This window comes from Corvus brachyrhynchos, unplaced genomic scaffold, assembly GCF_000691975.1.
Source record: "Corvus brachyrhynchos isolate BGI_N302 unplaced genomic scaffold, ASM69197v1 scaffold315, whole genome shotgun sequence".
Taxonomy (NCBI): Eukaryota; Metazoa; Chordata; class Aves; order Passeriformes; family Corvidae; genus Corvus; species Corvus brachyrhynchos.
Window position 1 is genome coordinate 1,026,502 of NW_008237903.1, and position 16,415 is coordinate 1,042,916.

The following is a 16,415-nucleotide window of genomic DNA, read 5'->3' on the forward strand; positions in this document are numbered from 1 at the left end:
ATTTTAAAGCATGGTTCTCAAAAGGTATTGATTCTTCAGCTGAAAATATGAGATTTGTTGCATTTCCGATGTCTGAAAACACAAAAATTAAAAAATCCCAACCCTAAACCAAAATCCCTATCCCAAGGAATCAAATTAATTGACTTACTCTGGTGAATTTTACCTTTGGAAAGGGTTTAAGCTTCTTTTTATCTCCCTGCCAATCTGTTCCATGACTTGAATTATTATTATTTCTGTCAACATTTGTTTTAAATGCTGATGCTTTATCAGCAAATGGAAGAAGGCTGTTCTCATCATTATTTTACCTTTTCCTTGAATTAAGTGCTCTGTTTGCAATTCTCCTGTTAGATGGTATAGCTCCAAATTTGAATGATTAATTAAAAATCCTTGCAATTATGATTGCAACTGGCAACGTCATTTCTTTCCAAAAGTTTGATTATAAAAATTATGTTGGTCTCTACTTCCCGACCACTCTCTGAGAGGCCTCTCTGTGCTTTTTAAGTTTCATCCCATCAGTGGTGGTGGGAATTTCCATTTCTGTCACCTTGTTTTCCCCCACCCTATTTTAGTATTCTTTTTTCTTTATTGGAAAGAGACAGCAAAGTAGAAATTCAAGCTCTAGAAAATATTTTAGATCACAAACCAATAAAATGTTTGAATTTTTTCACTGGGAGAAAGCCATTGGGAACCACGTCCACCTGATAAATTTTCTATCACTTCCCTTCCTTACAACGACTCAGTAATAAAAATTTCAGGTTTTGCCAGGTGATGCTTACCATGAAGATGATGCCAACAAAATTGGTTAAATAGGCTGGAAAACGGTCCTTCCATGTCAGCTTCTCTTTATCCGTCTAAAATTTTTTTTGAGGGGGGAAAAAAACGTACATTTAATAAAGAAGGAGAGTGTGATTTTGCACATGTGATGAAAACAGAAAGGGGGAAGAAAAGGCTGGCAAAACCACAACCAGTTAGAGGATGCAGACACAGTGTTTACAGCCACAATTCCACAGAGGCAAATTGTTTACTCCGTATCCAGGTTCAGACTGGTCAAGCGCCTGCGCTGGGAGGATAAATAAATCAGATTTTTCTGTGTACTTTTTGAAGGAAACATGCAAATAGGCTGTCATAAACCATGAAGTAAGGTCTCTCTTGCTGTTAAATATTTTCTTTTGCTTTCCCTAGAAAAATCCCCCTCCTTCCTCTCTTCCTCCACAGTTAATATTTGCAGCTCTGATGTTGCACAGCTGGCTCCACTGAAATACAGATTTAGGTATTAAATTAATTCATGCTATGGAGTAGCTCCAAGGTGAATACTCAGTTGACAGGGAAGATCTAGTTTTGGTGGGTGGTAAGACTTGAAATTCCTTTGATATGAGTGATTTTTAATTTTACCTGGCTATTCCCACAGTATTCAATGGACTACACTAAGAGGAATTATGGAAGGGGGGCTGGAATGAAGTGATCTTTAAGGTCCCTTCCAACCCAAACCATTTTGTGATTTTCTATATAACAAGTCTATATTCTCTGAATTCCCTTGATCCAGCCAATCAGCCCCTGCCTGAATTTGGCTTCCAGAAATTCATTTACAAGAGCATTGCTCCTCTGGAGTCCTTCACAAACTTGGATGCCCGGAATTGTTTCGAAACACCAGAAAATCAACAACAAAAGAAACATGGCAGAAGATGATGCACACGTTTTAATGCACATAAAAATACTGCTCAAATTCTATTTTTAGGACATGCACATTGTCTCAGGGAAGTGCAAGAGACTCTTTTCAACACATGGCCCATGCTCCACTGCAAAACAGAACATCCAGGATGGGAAATCTAAGATTAGCCATGCAGTGCCATTCCCAACTCATAGAACAGCGTCCCAAAAAGTGCTGAAGGAACAAGGGGAGGAAGGGGAAGAAACCCAGAACTGAATGTGAATATTAAACAAAGGTTCAACAGCCAAAAACAAATTGATTTGTGTCTTCCATAATTACTCATAATTTGAGTTTCTTCATAAGTTTGAATAAAAAGAACCAATTTCACCCCAGCCATGACTGTCTTAACTCTTTGTCTCCATTTGTTTGCTGTCTCTTCTGGAAAATATCGGTGCTTCTGATGGCAGTCAAAGGAAACAGAAAAGGGTCGGGCAATATGGCATTACAAAGCACTGCTCAATTAATTCCATCAATTAATTCCATATTCTCTACTGGCACAGCACTTTAGCACAAGTGAATGCTCTGTTAGTTTGCTTAGGGCTTGGTGTTTCAGCTTTAAGTTAATAAAGCCTAACAGCAACAAAAGACAAACGCTTGCCCCAAATCCTAGGGAACATCAGGCAATCCTAAAAGGATATTCCCTTTTAAATACAGGATTGTGCTCTGCTTTCTCTTTTATGATGTATAAACAGTGTCCAAATTTTCTTTTCCCTTTAATTTTGTTTTAAATTGAGCTTCTTTTGGAAAAGCTATAAGCAATTTTGGTTTAGCTTTAGATATTTTTTCTTTAAGAAGGTTTCCAAGTCATCTTACAACTGTTGAATTTGAACTTTAATACACTAGATCCCAATGAAAGATAACCATCAAGTCTTTCAGAAAAAAAAACTCCTTTTCTCATGTTTCTCAAATTAGTAACATCCAAATTGAACACAGCCCAAAAACTTATAAATAGTCTGGTAAAAAAAAAAAATAAAAAAAAATCCTTTCTTAATTGCTCAACTTTCATTCTACAATATTAGAGGGCCACCATTCATTAATTGTCTGATTAGCCTTCCACATTTAAGACCCGAATTCTGATTATACTCAAAAGTACAGCAAGTTACAGGTTTTTTGCAGAATACAGTGAAGTCTGTATTCAAAATCATTTACCCAGCCTATCACTGGGCAGCAACCCAAATTGTTTCTCTTCTGCAAGGGACTTAAAAAGGGATTTGATTTGCATATGGCCCCAAACCACTGACACACAGCATCCTATAGATTAATGGGAACACACCACCAGCAGCTCTGTAGCATCTTTTAAGAGGAGCCCAGTGGTACTCAAGTATAAATTTACTTTAACACCCATCTCTACGTGCTGCCCCTGAAGAGTGTATCATGTAAGCTTTGTTATTGCAGTTGTATTTTCACAGGGTTGTCATAAAATCCCAATTTAGGGAATGGTTCCACGCTGTGGTGCCGCTGGCAACAGACATGAGAGGAAATTCTGCCAACAGGTTTGGTTTTATGCTGGAGCTTCTACTTCTGTCATTAAAGTCACAGCACACAAATGGCTCAATCCTTGCAGTGAAGGGGAAATAACCTCAGGTAGGACCGGCCAAGAGAAAAGGAGCTTTTCCAAATCTTTCTGCTGCTGACAGGAAAGGAATTCCAGCCCCAGTGAAAGGGCAGGGAAGCTGCTTGTAGGGATTGCACCATCCCTTGGCAAGAGGCAGGTGCTCCTGGGATGAGTGGCAGCCCCTTTGTCACACTGGTGTAAAGAGCAAATTCCAAGTGTAAGTGAGCACTGCCTCGCTCAGTGGGATAAAAGGGAAGCTGTGTTTTCAAAAGGCAGTACTCTTCATTAATATTTTTATTTGCAGGGAAAGTTCAGCAAGAGAGAGGACTTCTCCTGAGAGGCTTTAGGTACTTTTACTGCACGGAACAAGATGGTTTGTCATAGTTTTCTCAAACTTGATTTATTAGCATTAGAGGAGCACCTCTTTGATGAGGCTCAATCAGTTTCCCTGAGCCACACTCCTGAATCTAATTAGTAAAGGCATTTCTAGATTTAATCAGGTCTCGTGCCTGGCACACCCCGAGCATCTCATGCATAGATGAAGACACCTGGAATTTAAACACAGTGAGCATTGACTATTTTTTACCTATTTCTTAGTCTTGGGTCACTGCCTGCTGTAACAACCTTCTTTTTCATAAGTGAAATAAATGAATACTTTTACCATACCTCTTTATGTTTGTGTTCTTTTCTCAGGGATTTTTCCAAAACTTTCGCTTCGTATTCTGCTCTTGGATGATCCTGTGAAAGAAGTCATATTTAATTAAAAAGCAACATTACTTATTTTCTCTATCAGCTACAGATGAACTCTCTGCAGGTCGATTTCCTGGTAATTTCTGGGTTTTCTAACTGAATTCCAATTCACTTGGTATGTCATTCATGTCAATTGATAGTTGACTATAACGAAAAAAATGTTGAATCCTGTGTCTACAGCAGCAACTGCAGAATGATTTGGACAGCAATGTGCAGATTAAATTTACTATATGAGATATGCAGCGCAACCTGCAGACAGAATGGCTCATGATGCTTGGATTTTATTACCTCTTTTTTTGATAAAAGTTAAATGTCAGTTACTAATTTCAGTGATCCTCAGCTCATGAGGGGATTATTTTTCTGCTGTAAGTATGCAAAATACTTGGCTTTGGGATCCCATAAAATTGTCAGGTGGGGTGTTCCCCTAATTCTGTCCTGGACAGCATCCACAGATTCTCCATCTGCATTGCAGGAGAAGGTGCAGGAGACACTTGGAAGTAAGAGACAGCCAAAAGATTGAGGAAGATTCATGGATTCAGAATTCCCGATAATTACGCATTCATAAAAGAGTCAGAATTCAAAATTATGCATTGGATGGGAAACAGAACGGAGCTGAAAAAAGTCTGAACAAGTGGAGAGGGGAAAGGTGTAAAGGCAAAGCAATCAGTGGGAGTTCTAAAGAAAATCTGATGCTTGAAAAAGGAGAAATGGAGATCAAAAGATGGCATTCATCAGTAGACATGGAATAAAAAAGGTAGGAGTGATTTAAAAAAAAAAATGTTTTCCAAACCTTGACTGCCTCCTTCAGGAAACCAGAAAAAACCCACGAAAACCAAGAAAAAACAAATAAAACAAATAAACAAAAATTTGATTACTGAACCGTTGCAGGTCATATTGTATTTATATATTAAAAATTACATAAAGCAAACATAGTTACAGTGGATGGTTAGACACTACCAGAGAAAAACCAGTCTATTCATGTTCCATATTATTTAACATTACTGAAAGTACTGTATGAACCAGGCATCCCTAAAACCACCAGAAAATGAGATACTTTGGGCTTTAGCATTTCACTCAAAACCCCGACTGTTCAACATGATTCTAGCTTAAGTTTCCCCCCAAATCAGAAACAGGAGAATCTTAAATTCTGTGCTAAACCCGTGACCGTATTCTTTATCACTGCCCAAAACACAGAATAAAATATACTGTATTGACAGCTGCTGGTTTGGCTGTGCAGAGCTCTGAACTCAGACACTGGAAAGATACACTTAATCCTCTCCCCTTTCATGTATGCTAACAAGTTACCAAAAATAAAGGAGTATATAGTGTCCAGGAAATAAATCCCTATATTCTCTCCCAGTAAATAGGTATGGACCAGCACAGAGGCTGCTGGCACAGGGCACCTAAATATGTTGTGGAGCAGATAAACATATTGAGGGGAGATAATTCCAGCAGAAAGGCTTTGGGGGCGAGGGGAGCGACGGCTGTGCCAGGCTCAGCGAGCTGCAGGGTGTCAGACCCAGGGCTGGTGAGGTTTGTGTTGCACGTGAGCAGTGCTTGTTGTGTATCTGTTTAGGACATCTAGGGACGTGACAAGGGAGCTCATACTTCTTTTAATAACAGCAGCAGGGCAAGGCTGGGGGCTGGGACTGTGCTCTGCTCCGGGAAGGTGTCTCCTTTATTTTTTGCGAAGCGGCAAAATCGAAACCAAAAAGGTGGGAAACAGTTTCTCAGCTGACTGAGGGTTTTCTCTCCTTTCCTTCTAAAACTTCATTGATTTTTAAGATCTTCTTTTTCATACAGATTTGGCCCTTTTCTCCTTTATGCTCTTTAGCAGATTTAGCATAAACCTGGCCAGGGATATTACATTTTTTTAGCCACTGCAAAAAACTCCACCACCTCCACACCGTGTCCCTCCCCATGCCTCAAGCCCACATGTCTGGCAATGCTTCCTGAGGTATTTTCCGAGTCAGGGCTTGATCCTGCATCGTTAAAGTTAATAGGAATTTTTCAGTGCTTTTTTTACAGCGCTGTAACTTTATCAGCTTCAATGCACTCATTTCTGATTTACAGCAGTGTGTGATGAACGAGGTCCTTGGCTCTTGGCACCCTGACTTCAGCCCAGCAGAAGGTCTGAGCTGTATATTCCATGCCTACACTGCTAGGTGTGACCCCACTACACACTTCCAAAAAAAAAAAACAACCCACATTTTGTGGCTATACAATTATGTTCCCATGGCAACAGGGCTGGACTAGTCATGCTCTTGCAACAAAAACCTCAAATAGTTCATGTATAGGGATTTTCCTTCCTTCTAAAGGATGGTACCCTCCCAGGAACATGAGGCAAAGTCTGCAAGGTCAGGGCAACAGCACAGTGGAAAGCAAAGAGTCAGAACTGAAGGGACAAACCTCCTCCTCTTCAAACCCAGTCAGGTCCCACCTGTAGTTGAGGCGCATCTGTTTTCTCTTCCAGTGCTCCATAAAGGTGGCAGCTGAAACAACAGTTTAACATATAACACATATTACCACATAACTTCATTTCTGCTCTCTTTTATTCAGCAGTCATGTCTGGCTGGGAAACACTGATGTGCCAAGAGCCAAATGTTTTATCCAGGTAAGCTGAAAAAAGGGTGTTTGTTACATCCACAGCTTCAGGTAGGAAGATGCCTGTAATTTTTAAGGGGTCTAAGAAAGTCAGGCAGCCAAACTTATTTAAATATTTGTACTTGTGACTAATGATATTGTTGGTCTTCAACTGCATATCGTTTCATCTGTGAGTCCAGAAAACCTGAGTCTTACCTGTACAAAATAGGAATGATTTCACTTGTACTGATGGTAGAGTTATTCCCTCAAAGATATCAAGATAGAGCAATTTAATGTCATTATAATCACATCCATCTAGTGGTCACAATAGTGTGGTTGCCTCTAAACATCACACCCAAACCCAAACACTCCTGTGAAAGCTGCATGTGGGCAGGCTGTGAAAGAGGAAGCCTTTAAGAGTTTCAGTCATTAAAAACCTGGCTATTTTCTATTTGATGGAGAAGGCTCAGAGAAAAAAAAACCTCACTAAAGCTGTTCTTGAGTCCCAATGAATGATCCCAGTCTATATCAGTCTATCTGCCCCTGAGACCGAGCGAGTTCTCAGAGGACATATTTAGATGCTGGGAATACACCAGCGTTGTATAATAAATAAGTGATTATGAAAGAGGCAAGTCTACCAAGAAATGGTGCTCCCAGGGGAGCTTCCCACAGTGAGTATTAACAGATGTGCTCAGAAACGTTCATATCCAGAAAAAACAGAGGCAGGGAGAGGGTAACAAAGTTGAACAGAGAGGAAAGGACACCCTCTTGACTGGAGCCAGGCTGGGGCCATGACATTCATTCGCCTTCCAAGCGAAACTCTCACGTGGAAAAGCTACAGCTGAGGCCCTTCACAAGCCACAGGCTTCCTGTGAATCAGGATGGCCAGAGCTGTGTCTTGAGAGGGTCCCTGTCAGGGATCTGGAATTGCCTCCCCTCTCCTCGCCGCCGCCGGCAGTTCTCACACTGGCTGGGGGCTGCGGCTCCCATTTACAGCCAGAAAGATGGAAAACGAATGAGAGGCTGCTGGAAAGCCTCCCGTGGCACTGGTTTACAACAGGGCAAAAGGAGAGAGAGGACAGTGTCTGGAATGCTGGGTTGTTTCAGGAGCCCTGGGGGAAGATGCCAGGGAGCTGCACCCCCGCTCTGCCACAAGCACCTGCACTCTCCTACTTCAACTCCACATGAATTTAAAAATACAAATTCAAAACTAGGTGGAGAAAGTTCTTCGTTTTCCAGCTGAAAAAGACTTCTTTGAAACAACATTTGTTTTATATGGTATTGTACCACAACAAAGCTTTGTGTTGACTCCAAAGAGCTTGAGGAGTTTCACATCCCACTTCAAAACCCTCTCAAATTTTGTGCAGGGCCCAGAACCCGGCTTCTGCCAATCTGCCTTACTTTGCACAAGAGTGCAAAAAAATGGATGAAGAGACCCATAGTTGCTTGCTGTGGAAAGTGAGACAAACTGTTACTTTTTGGACAACAGGACAACATGCCAAGATCCATGTGGGGCTCACGATAATGGAAAATGAGGGAGACTAAAGCTGACATTTGACTTTCCTTGTGGTACCTGATAATAAGCTCTCAGTGCTGCAGCTAAAACAGTGTTATCCCAACCACAGACCTTGGCCAAGAATTTAAATTAAATTATGTTCAATTGTACTTAAATCAGTTCAGATGAATGGTAATGTACAAACAGTTCCCAGTGTACTGGAAGAGATAAAAGCTCAGGGTGTATTACTGGGATGAAATATAATCCAGAACAGGTTATGTTAATTCACAACGAGGTGTACAGGGTTGTGCTGCTCTCAGTGCTGCTGGGAATATGTGGCCATCAAAGCTCCTCTCCCCCAGAGCCCATTCCTGGGGAAGGGAGGTTCCCCATCCCTCCTCCAGCAGGGAGGGGAGAAGCCCTCCAAACCATTCCTGAAGACATCCTCACAAAGTTTTCATGAGAGGGTTCATATTTTGACCCAAGTGCCAGAGACATGCCCAGAAAGGGCTCAAAGCACGAGGGCCGCATCAGGATCAGGAAAAATCCCTCTCCACCACTGTTCCCTCTTCCCAGTCTCCTTGCATGATGTCTGCCTGCTGATAAACCTAATTGCATCTCGGAGCACACTCGGGAATCAATGTTGGTTTGTCCTGAAGACGCTAAAGGCCATTACACTTCCCCTCGGAGCCCTCCCCTCAACCCCCGAGTACATTAATACATTTCTTCTCTAATGTTCTAAAGTGGAAGCTGGCTCTGCAAAGAGATTTTTTTTTGGCAAGCTGTGCAATCCCTTTAATGAAATTTTGACATACCACGCAGCAGTTTTATGACAGATGCTTAACAATTTCATTTGCTATTCAGCTTGAGCAACTTTTTGAATTTTAGCCTCCAGTCCAGAATATAAATTTGGGTGTGACAGTTTCATGGGAAAGGAAAAAAAAAAAAGGAAGAAGAAAAAGAAAATGAGAGGTTCTTTGTATCATTAACTGCCTGTGTATAAATATACTGCTTTATCTCCTCTGTTTCTTCCTGTTGTATTTTAAATAATTAAAAGCTTAACATCAAGGCATAGATCTTCTTACCCCAGAGAGCCATGAAGACTGAGAAGAAGACAGTTGCAGGGTTATCAAACAGATGACTCGCACGGGCAGTGGCACAAGCAGAGCTCATCTTCCAGTAACTGCACGTTTTGTCACACAAGGGACACATGGTGATGTTGTTGCTCTGGTCACACATCTCCATACTGCAACAAAGCCACAAGAGAAGGGAACAGCACGGTCAGGATGGCTCCAGCTTCATGCTCTGGTCATCTGTTCTCCTCTGGACAGCAGCTGTTTCTGTAGGATCATTGGATCCAATTCTACACCGCTGCAGGGGCTGAAATCCTCATGTAAGGCTGTCTCCCTCCCTCCCTCCCTCCTTCCCCAGCTCTATTTCCATTCCAGGGAATAAGAGGGAACATTAAGAAAGGCATAAGGCTCTATGCTTTCTACTCTAAGATCTTACAGAATAAAATAAAATAAAATAAAATAAAATAAAAATAAAATAAAACACTCTTGTTTTGAAATACAAACTACAGTGATAGATAAGGTACAAGGGAAGTGCTGAACATCAAGAGACTGGAGTTCAACCAATTTATCTCCTCTGTGCTCCATCTGTGAAATAGCAACAGTGACCCTCCCTTTGACTTCAACTTCAACTGTTGGAAGAACTACAAAGCAATCTTAATGAACAAAAAAAAAATTTAATCTATTTTTTGGTATCCATTATCTGCTTTGTTATTCAGGGCTGGTGCTCGTTGTACAACCCTGTAATTTGCATCTCCAGCTGATGATGCATGCAGGGCAAATAATGCAAAATCAGAGGGCTTTAAAAATGTTCTAATACGAAACTTGCTAAAAGATTAAAAGTAGGAGGACATCCAGATTTTGTTGATGTGATCACAGTAGCTTATTTGAGGGATGTGTATTCTTGATGCATCTCTCTGTCACACAATGCCCTCCTCAGCACTCTGTGCTGGGAAGCACCAAACCCCCTCATTAGCAGAATTTTGCTGGTTTGTTTTAACATAATGATCTGAGTTAGGGAAAAAGAAACAACCACCTGAGCAACCGGCCAAGAATTATTTTTAGGACACCAATGCAAACTCCCCAAGTAATATTAGCAATAAATGCTAATGAGATAGAAATGGGCTGTTCTGTGCCCTTGGGAAAGCTCCATGGCTTACTGGAAGCTGAGATCAGTGGGGCCTGTGGAGGTGGATTAATTTTAAGCACAGCTTCCAAAAGATAAAGCGTGAGGATGGAGGGTTTTAGGAGCACACATAGACAGACCTCAGGAACAGGGATTGGGGTGTCAGGATGTGGGTGGCACAGGACAAGATGTAGGAACAAGAAACCACAATTTCAGCTGTGCTCGGCCTGGATATTACTGACAAAACATTTCTAAAGCAAAGCAACTTTGAGCTTCCAGTGCCCTCCAACAACAGAATCTATTTATTCATCCATTTTACCTGGGTATATTCTCATCCACAGTTGCACAGCCATACAGGAAAACGATAATCCCTACAATTGAAGCTGGAATGAGCATTTGTGTATAAACTCCCAGCCAGGCAAAATATAGCCCGATCTTCTCTCCAAAGTATTTTCTGAAATACATTTAGAAAAAAAAGAAAAAGAAATGAGAGAGAGAGAGAGAAATGTTTCCTACTTCTTAAAATATAATGTGGCTAAAATTATGAATCGCATCTGTATTAGGCATGGAGAAAGGAAGATCTGATGACCTGTGGGAATTTTTTTCTTCTCAGAGGACTCTCTTTCTCATGATGCTTGGAGTCCATCCAGAGATACAGGCACCCTGAAAACTAGTTTGTCCCACTGGTCATTTTTTCCCCCCACTGTGTTTCTGCTGTGCAAATTGGTGTCTTTGGACCTTCTGTGAGTGAATCCTCTTAAAAAGGCACCTCATTTTCATCAGAGAGCCTCAGGTCTTATCATGAGCAAACAAAATTAATTAAAAATATGTCCCCCGCAAGCTTTCACACTGTGTGGGCTATATCAGCACATTTTAACTCCCAGAGAACTCCTTTTCTCCCAGTGAATTTCCCACTCTCTGGCACGGGCACGAGCATCCCTGCAGAGCTTCAGCTCTGCCCCGGAGCAACTCGACCCCAAGGGCTGAACTCTCACCTCACCAGGTCGATGGGCTGGTATTTATAAAACACTCCGTAGCTCGCCCACTCCTCACACAGCAGCTGGAAAACAGAAGGGCAAGAGAAAGGTGAGAGCTATAGCACCAGTGGGTTCTCCTCGGGCGGCTGCAGGGCCCACAGCTCCGGCCTCACCACCTTGGGGTTTCAGCCCAAATCGTGCCAACACATGCAGCCTGCATTAAGTATTAAAAGTCAACGTGATGGTTTGGTGTGCTCCAACAGAGTGATGAATTCCAGCACATTAAAAGGCTCTTCAGCAGCCAGACTGATGGACAGTCTGGTCCAGGGAGAGCAATGCTGGCTCTGTGATCCGTAGGCCCAACCACCCTCTGGGGGAAGAACCTTCTCACATCCAACCTCAGCCTCCCCTGACACAACTTCAGGCCATTTTGCTACAACAAATATATAATTCAGCATCCAGCAAGAGGTGCGGGGCTGAGGTGCCTCAAAGGCTGCATTTAAGATTTTTTTCAGCTTTATCATTAACTGCCTGTGTATAAATATACTGCTTTATCTCCTCTGTTTCTTCCTGTTGTATTTTAAATAATTAAAAGCTTAACATCAAGGCATAGATCTTCTTACCCCAGAGAGCCATGAAGACTGAGAAGAAGACAGTTGCAGGGTTATCAAACAGATGACTCGCAGCAGCAGTGGCACAAGCAGAGCTCATCTTCCAGTAACTGCACGTTTTGTCACACAAGGGACACATGGTGATGTTGTTGCTCTGGTCACACATCTCCATACTGCAACGAAGCCACAAGAGAAGGGAACAGCACGGTCAGGATGGCTCCAGCTTCATGCTCTGGTCATCTGTTCTCCTCTGGACAGCAGCTGTTTCTGTAGGATCATTGGATCCAATTCTACACCGCTGCAGGGGCTGAAATCCTCATGTAAGGCTGTCTCCCTCCCTCCCTCCCTCCTTCCCCAGCTCTATTTCCATTCCAGGGAATAAGAGGGAACATTAAGAAAGGCATAAGGCTCTATGCTTTCTACTCTAAGATCTTACAGAATAAAATAAAATAAAATAAAATAAAATAAAAATAAAATAAAACACTCTTGTTTTGAAATACAAACTACAGTGATAGATAAGGTACAAGGGAAGTGCTGAACATCAAGAGACTGGAGTTCAACCAATTTATCTCCTCTGTGCTCCATCTGTGAAATAGCAACAGTGACCCTCCCTTTGACTTCAACTTCAACTGTTGGAAGAACTACAAAGCAATCTTAATGAACAAAAAAAAAATTTAATCTATTTTTTGGTATCCATTATCTGCTTTGTTATTCAGGGCTGGTGCTCGTTGTACAACCCTGTAATTTGCATCTCCAGCTGATGATGCATGCAGGGCAAATAATGCAAAATCAGAGGGCTTTAAAAATGTTCTAATACGAAACTTGCTAAAAGATTAAAAGTAGGAGGACATCCAGATTTTGTTGATGTGATCACAGTAGCTTATTTGAGGGATGTGTATTCTTGATGCATCTCTCTGTCACACAATGCCCTCCTCAGCACTCTGTGCTGGGAAGCACCAAACCCCCTCATTAGCAGAATTTTGCTGGTTTGTTTTAACATAATGATCTGAGTTAGGGAAAAAGAAACAACCACCTGAGCAACCGGCCAAGAATTATTTTTAGGACACCAATGCAAACTCCCCAAGTAATATTAGCAATAAATGCTAATGAGATAGAAATGGGCTGTTCTGTGCCCTTGGGAAAGCTCCATGGCTTACTGGAAGCTGAGATCAGTGGGGCCTGTGGAGGTGGATTAATTTTAAGCACAGCTTCCAAAAGATAAAGCGTGAGGATGGAGGGTTTTAGGAGCACACATAGACAGACCTCAGGAACAGGGATTGGGGTGTCAGGATGTGGGTGGCACAGGACAAGATGTAGGAACAAGAAACCACAATTTCAGCTGTGCTCGGCCTGGATATTACTGACAAAACATTTCTAAAGCAAAGCAACTTTGAGCTTCCAGTGCCCTCCAACAACAGAATCTATTTATTCATCCATTTTACCTGGGTATATTCTCATCCACAGTTGCACAGCCATACAGGAAAACGATAATCCCTACAATTGAAGCTGGAATGAGCATTTGTGTATAAACTCCCAGCCAGGCAAAATATAGCCCGATCTTCTCTCCAAAGTATTTTCTGAAATACATTTAGAAAAAAAAGAAAAAGAAATGAGAGAGAGAGAGAGAAATGTTTCCTACTTCTTAAAATATAATGTGGCTAAAATTATGAATCGCATCTGTATTAGGCATGGAGAAAGGAAGATCTGATGACCTGTGGGAATTTTTTTCTTCTCAGAGGACTCTCTTTCTCATGATGCTTGGAGTCCATCCAGAGATACAGGCACCCTGAAAACTAGTTTGTCCCACTGGTCATTTTTTCCCCCCACTGTGTTTCTGCTGTGCAAATTGGTGTCTTTGGACCTTCTGTGAGTGAATCCTCTTAAAAAGGCACCTCATTTTCATCAGAGAGCCTCAGGTCTTATCATGAGCAAACAAAATTAATTAAAAATATGTCCCCCGCAAGCTTTCACACTGTGTGGGCTATATCAGCACATTTTAACTCCCAGAGAACTCCTTTTCTCCCAGTGAATTTCCCACTCTCTGGCACGGGCACGAGCATCCCTGCAGAGCTTCAGCTCTGCCCCGGAGCAACTCGACCCCAAGGGCTGAACTCTCACCTCACCAGGTCGATGGGCTGGTATTTATAAAACACTCCGTAGCTCGCCCACTCCTCACACAGCAGCTGGAAAACAGAAGGGCAAGAGAAAGGTGAGAGCTATAGCACCAGTGGGTTCTCCTCGGGCGGCTGCAGGGCCCACAGCTCCGGCCTCACCACCTTGGGGTTTCAGCCCAAATCGTGCCAACACATGCAGCCTGCATTAAGTATTAAAAGTCAACGTGATGGTTTGGTGTGCTCCAACAGAGTGATGAATTCCAGCACATTAAAAGGCTCTTCAGCAGCCAGACTGATGGACAGTCTGGTCCAGGGAGAGCAATGCTGGCTCTGTGATCCGTAGGCCCAACCACCCTCTGGGGGAAGAACCTTCTCACATCCAACCTCAGCCTCCCCTGACACAACTTCAGGCCATTTTGCTACAACAAATATATAATTCAGCATCCAGCAAGAGGTGCGGGGCTGAGGTGCCTCAAAGGCTGCATTTAAGATTTTTTTCAGCTTTAAACCACAAGAAGACAATGATTTCCAGTCTTCCTTTTTGTCAGGATATGGGCCAAGGGAAACAATGATCCCCGTTACTGATTTGCAAAACTGAATCCCTCACAAAAACAGGTTCCTCTGAGACCTTCAACTTATCCTTTATTCTGTAAAATATATAAATAGTGCTTCTCAAACCTGATTTTTTTCCCTTATTCAATTCAGCCAACAGAGTGAACAAGAAATCAAACTCAATGGGGAACCAAGACCAAAACCAGTAGCAGTATAGGGAGGACAACAGGATTAATCTTGTTCCTAGACCAAACAGGATGTTATTCCCTGAACTCCAGGCTATTTTATCATGGGAAACTTGACAGATGTCAAACTCCTACATGTCTCCAGTGAAATGCAGCGGAGAAAAGAAGGGTAGACCAGAGACACGGCCCATGCCCATTCCTCCTGGTCACATTTGATCACAGAGAAGTCCCACAGCAAACAACGTTCCTAGAGCAATTTTGGAATTCTCCTGCCAAACCACTAACAGAGAATTTCCAAGCTGTACTTATACAAATGGCTTGGCTCATTAAAAAAAAAAAAAAAAAAAAAAAACCAACAAAAAACACCAAGAAACTTCTCAGCTTTTACAGAAATATGACATCAAAAATATAAGCTGGCTGTGGGTTTTCCCCTCTGCAACCCAAAGTCATTAGCCATTAATAATTTCCTTACAACAGTAAGAGCAGGAACTGAAACTTAACAGCAGGCCTTTATTAAACAGCAACATTCTTGCAAACTTTATTTTTATTCTGCTTTAGGTTTCTTTCAACCACATTTTCCAAAAGTTTAAGGCCAACTGCCTGTGTCTCGGAGGCAATGATCTGGGACACCTCAACATACACATGCAGCACTAGCTAAGCCCCTTTGTTTTATATATATTTTTGTAAGATTTCATTTTTAAAACTAAGTTTATGGTGGAAATTAGATTCCTTTTCTGTGATCTAAGCTGGCCAGACGTATCAGGAAAACACTAAGCTGAGGAGGTTTTGCATCAGTGCCATGTTTTAGTTTAGTGCAACTCGAAACCAGATTTGTGTCTAAAGTACAAATGAATTATCTCATTTATCCTGACATTTATCAGCCTGATATTCAAAGCACAGCTTCAAAGACATGATTAGAGGAGATCAGCATACTAGACCTAAATATTTACTTCATTTCTAGGCCTCAAATCTTTAATTTTCTTGTTAAAAAAAGGCACAGGCTGAGCCTAGCACTGGATAAGATTAAAGAAAGCTTCAAGAAACCAGAGAGACATGCCAAAACGCACCAAAAGATTACTTGATGGAACTGAAAGTCAGAAGCCAAGGTAAACACTTCCAAACACCCAATGAACTCGAGAAATTAATGAATTTGTGAGGTTTGAAGTAATAGCAATGAAGAAGATGACCTGGACTCTTTCAGAAAACATGGACTTACATGCTATTTTTAGTTGAGCGAAGTGTTGCTTAATAATGAAAAGACAGATGTGTGGTATTTTTAACACGAATCAATAGAGGGAGGGAAATAACATCCACTGCCTTTTGATGAGCCATTTGCACCTGAAGGACTAGCAGACTGTCCATTTTGGGAACCTATTTTTATATATAAAGCCTGAAGCTCTTTAAATCTGCTCTTCCTACGACCTGAATGACCAGAGCATTTCTCTGGAGAAAAAAAATATCATGAAACAAACAGGGAAGGCAAAGTTTCAGGTCTGAAAGCCCAGCATATACAACACCCAAATTTAGTAGCTCCTCCTGAGAGAACTGGTTGTCACCTCTCCAGTTTTTGTCTGATGCACAGACAAAAGCCACCCTTCTTTGGGGAAGTGTGATGGGGAGGATGCAGTAACTGAGCTTTGAATTTAAGAAATCAGCATTGCCACAAAGGCTGAAAAATTTGGTTTTCTT

At 41.7% G+C, this 16,415-nt stretch overlaps 1 protein-coding gene across 3 annotated transcripts in view; it reads right to left on the reverse strand.

Annotated features, from left to right (window-relative positions):
* ANO1 (anoctamin 1) overlaps positions 1–16,415 on the reverse strand; it is a 43,782-nt gene that overhangs the window by 11,544 nt on the left and 15,823 nt on the right. Inside the window, exons 9-16 of one of the 3 annotated variants that reach the window (XM_008632684.2) lie at positions 13,994–14,058; positions 13,318–13,452; positions 9,177–9,337; positions 6,423–6,505; positions 4,804–4,815; positions 3,930–4,001; positions 2,028–2,105; positions 777–851 (exon numbers count right to left, since the gene is read on the reverse strand). In XM_008632684.2, coding sequence (XP_008630906.1) covers positions 777–851; positions 2,028–2,105; positions 3,930–4,001; positions 4,804–4,815; positions 6,423–6,505; positions 9,177–9,337; positions 13,318–13,452; positions 13,994–14,058 — 681 coding nt within the window. The remainder of the gene's footprint in view (positions 1–776; positions 852–2,027; positions 2,106–3,929; positions 4,002–4,803; positions 4,816–6,422; positions 6,506–9,176; positions 9,338–13,317; positions 13,453–13,993; positions 14,059–16,415) is intronic. The other 2 variants (XM_017733045.1, XM_017733044.1) reach the window with 2 other exon arrangements.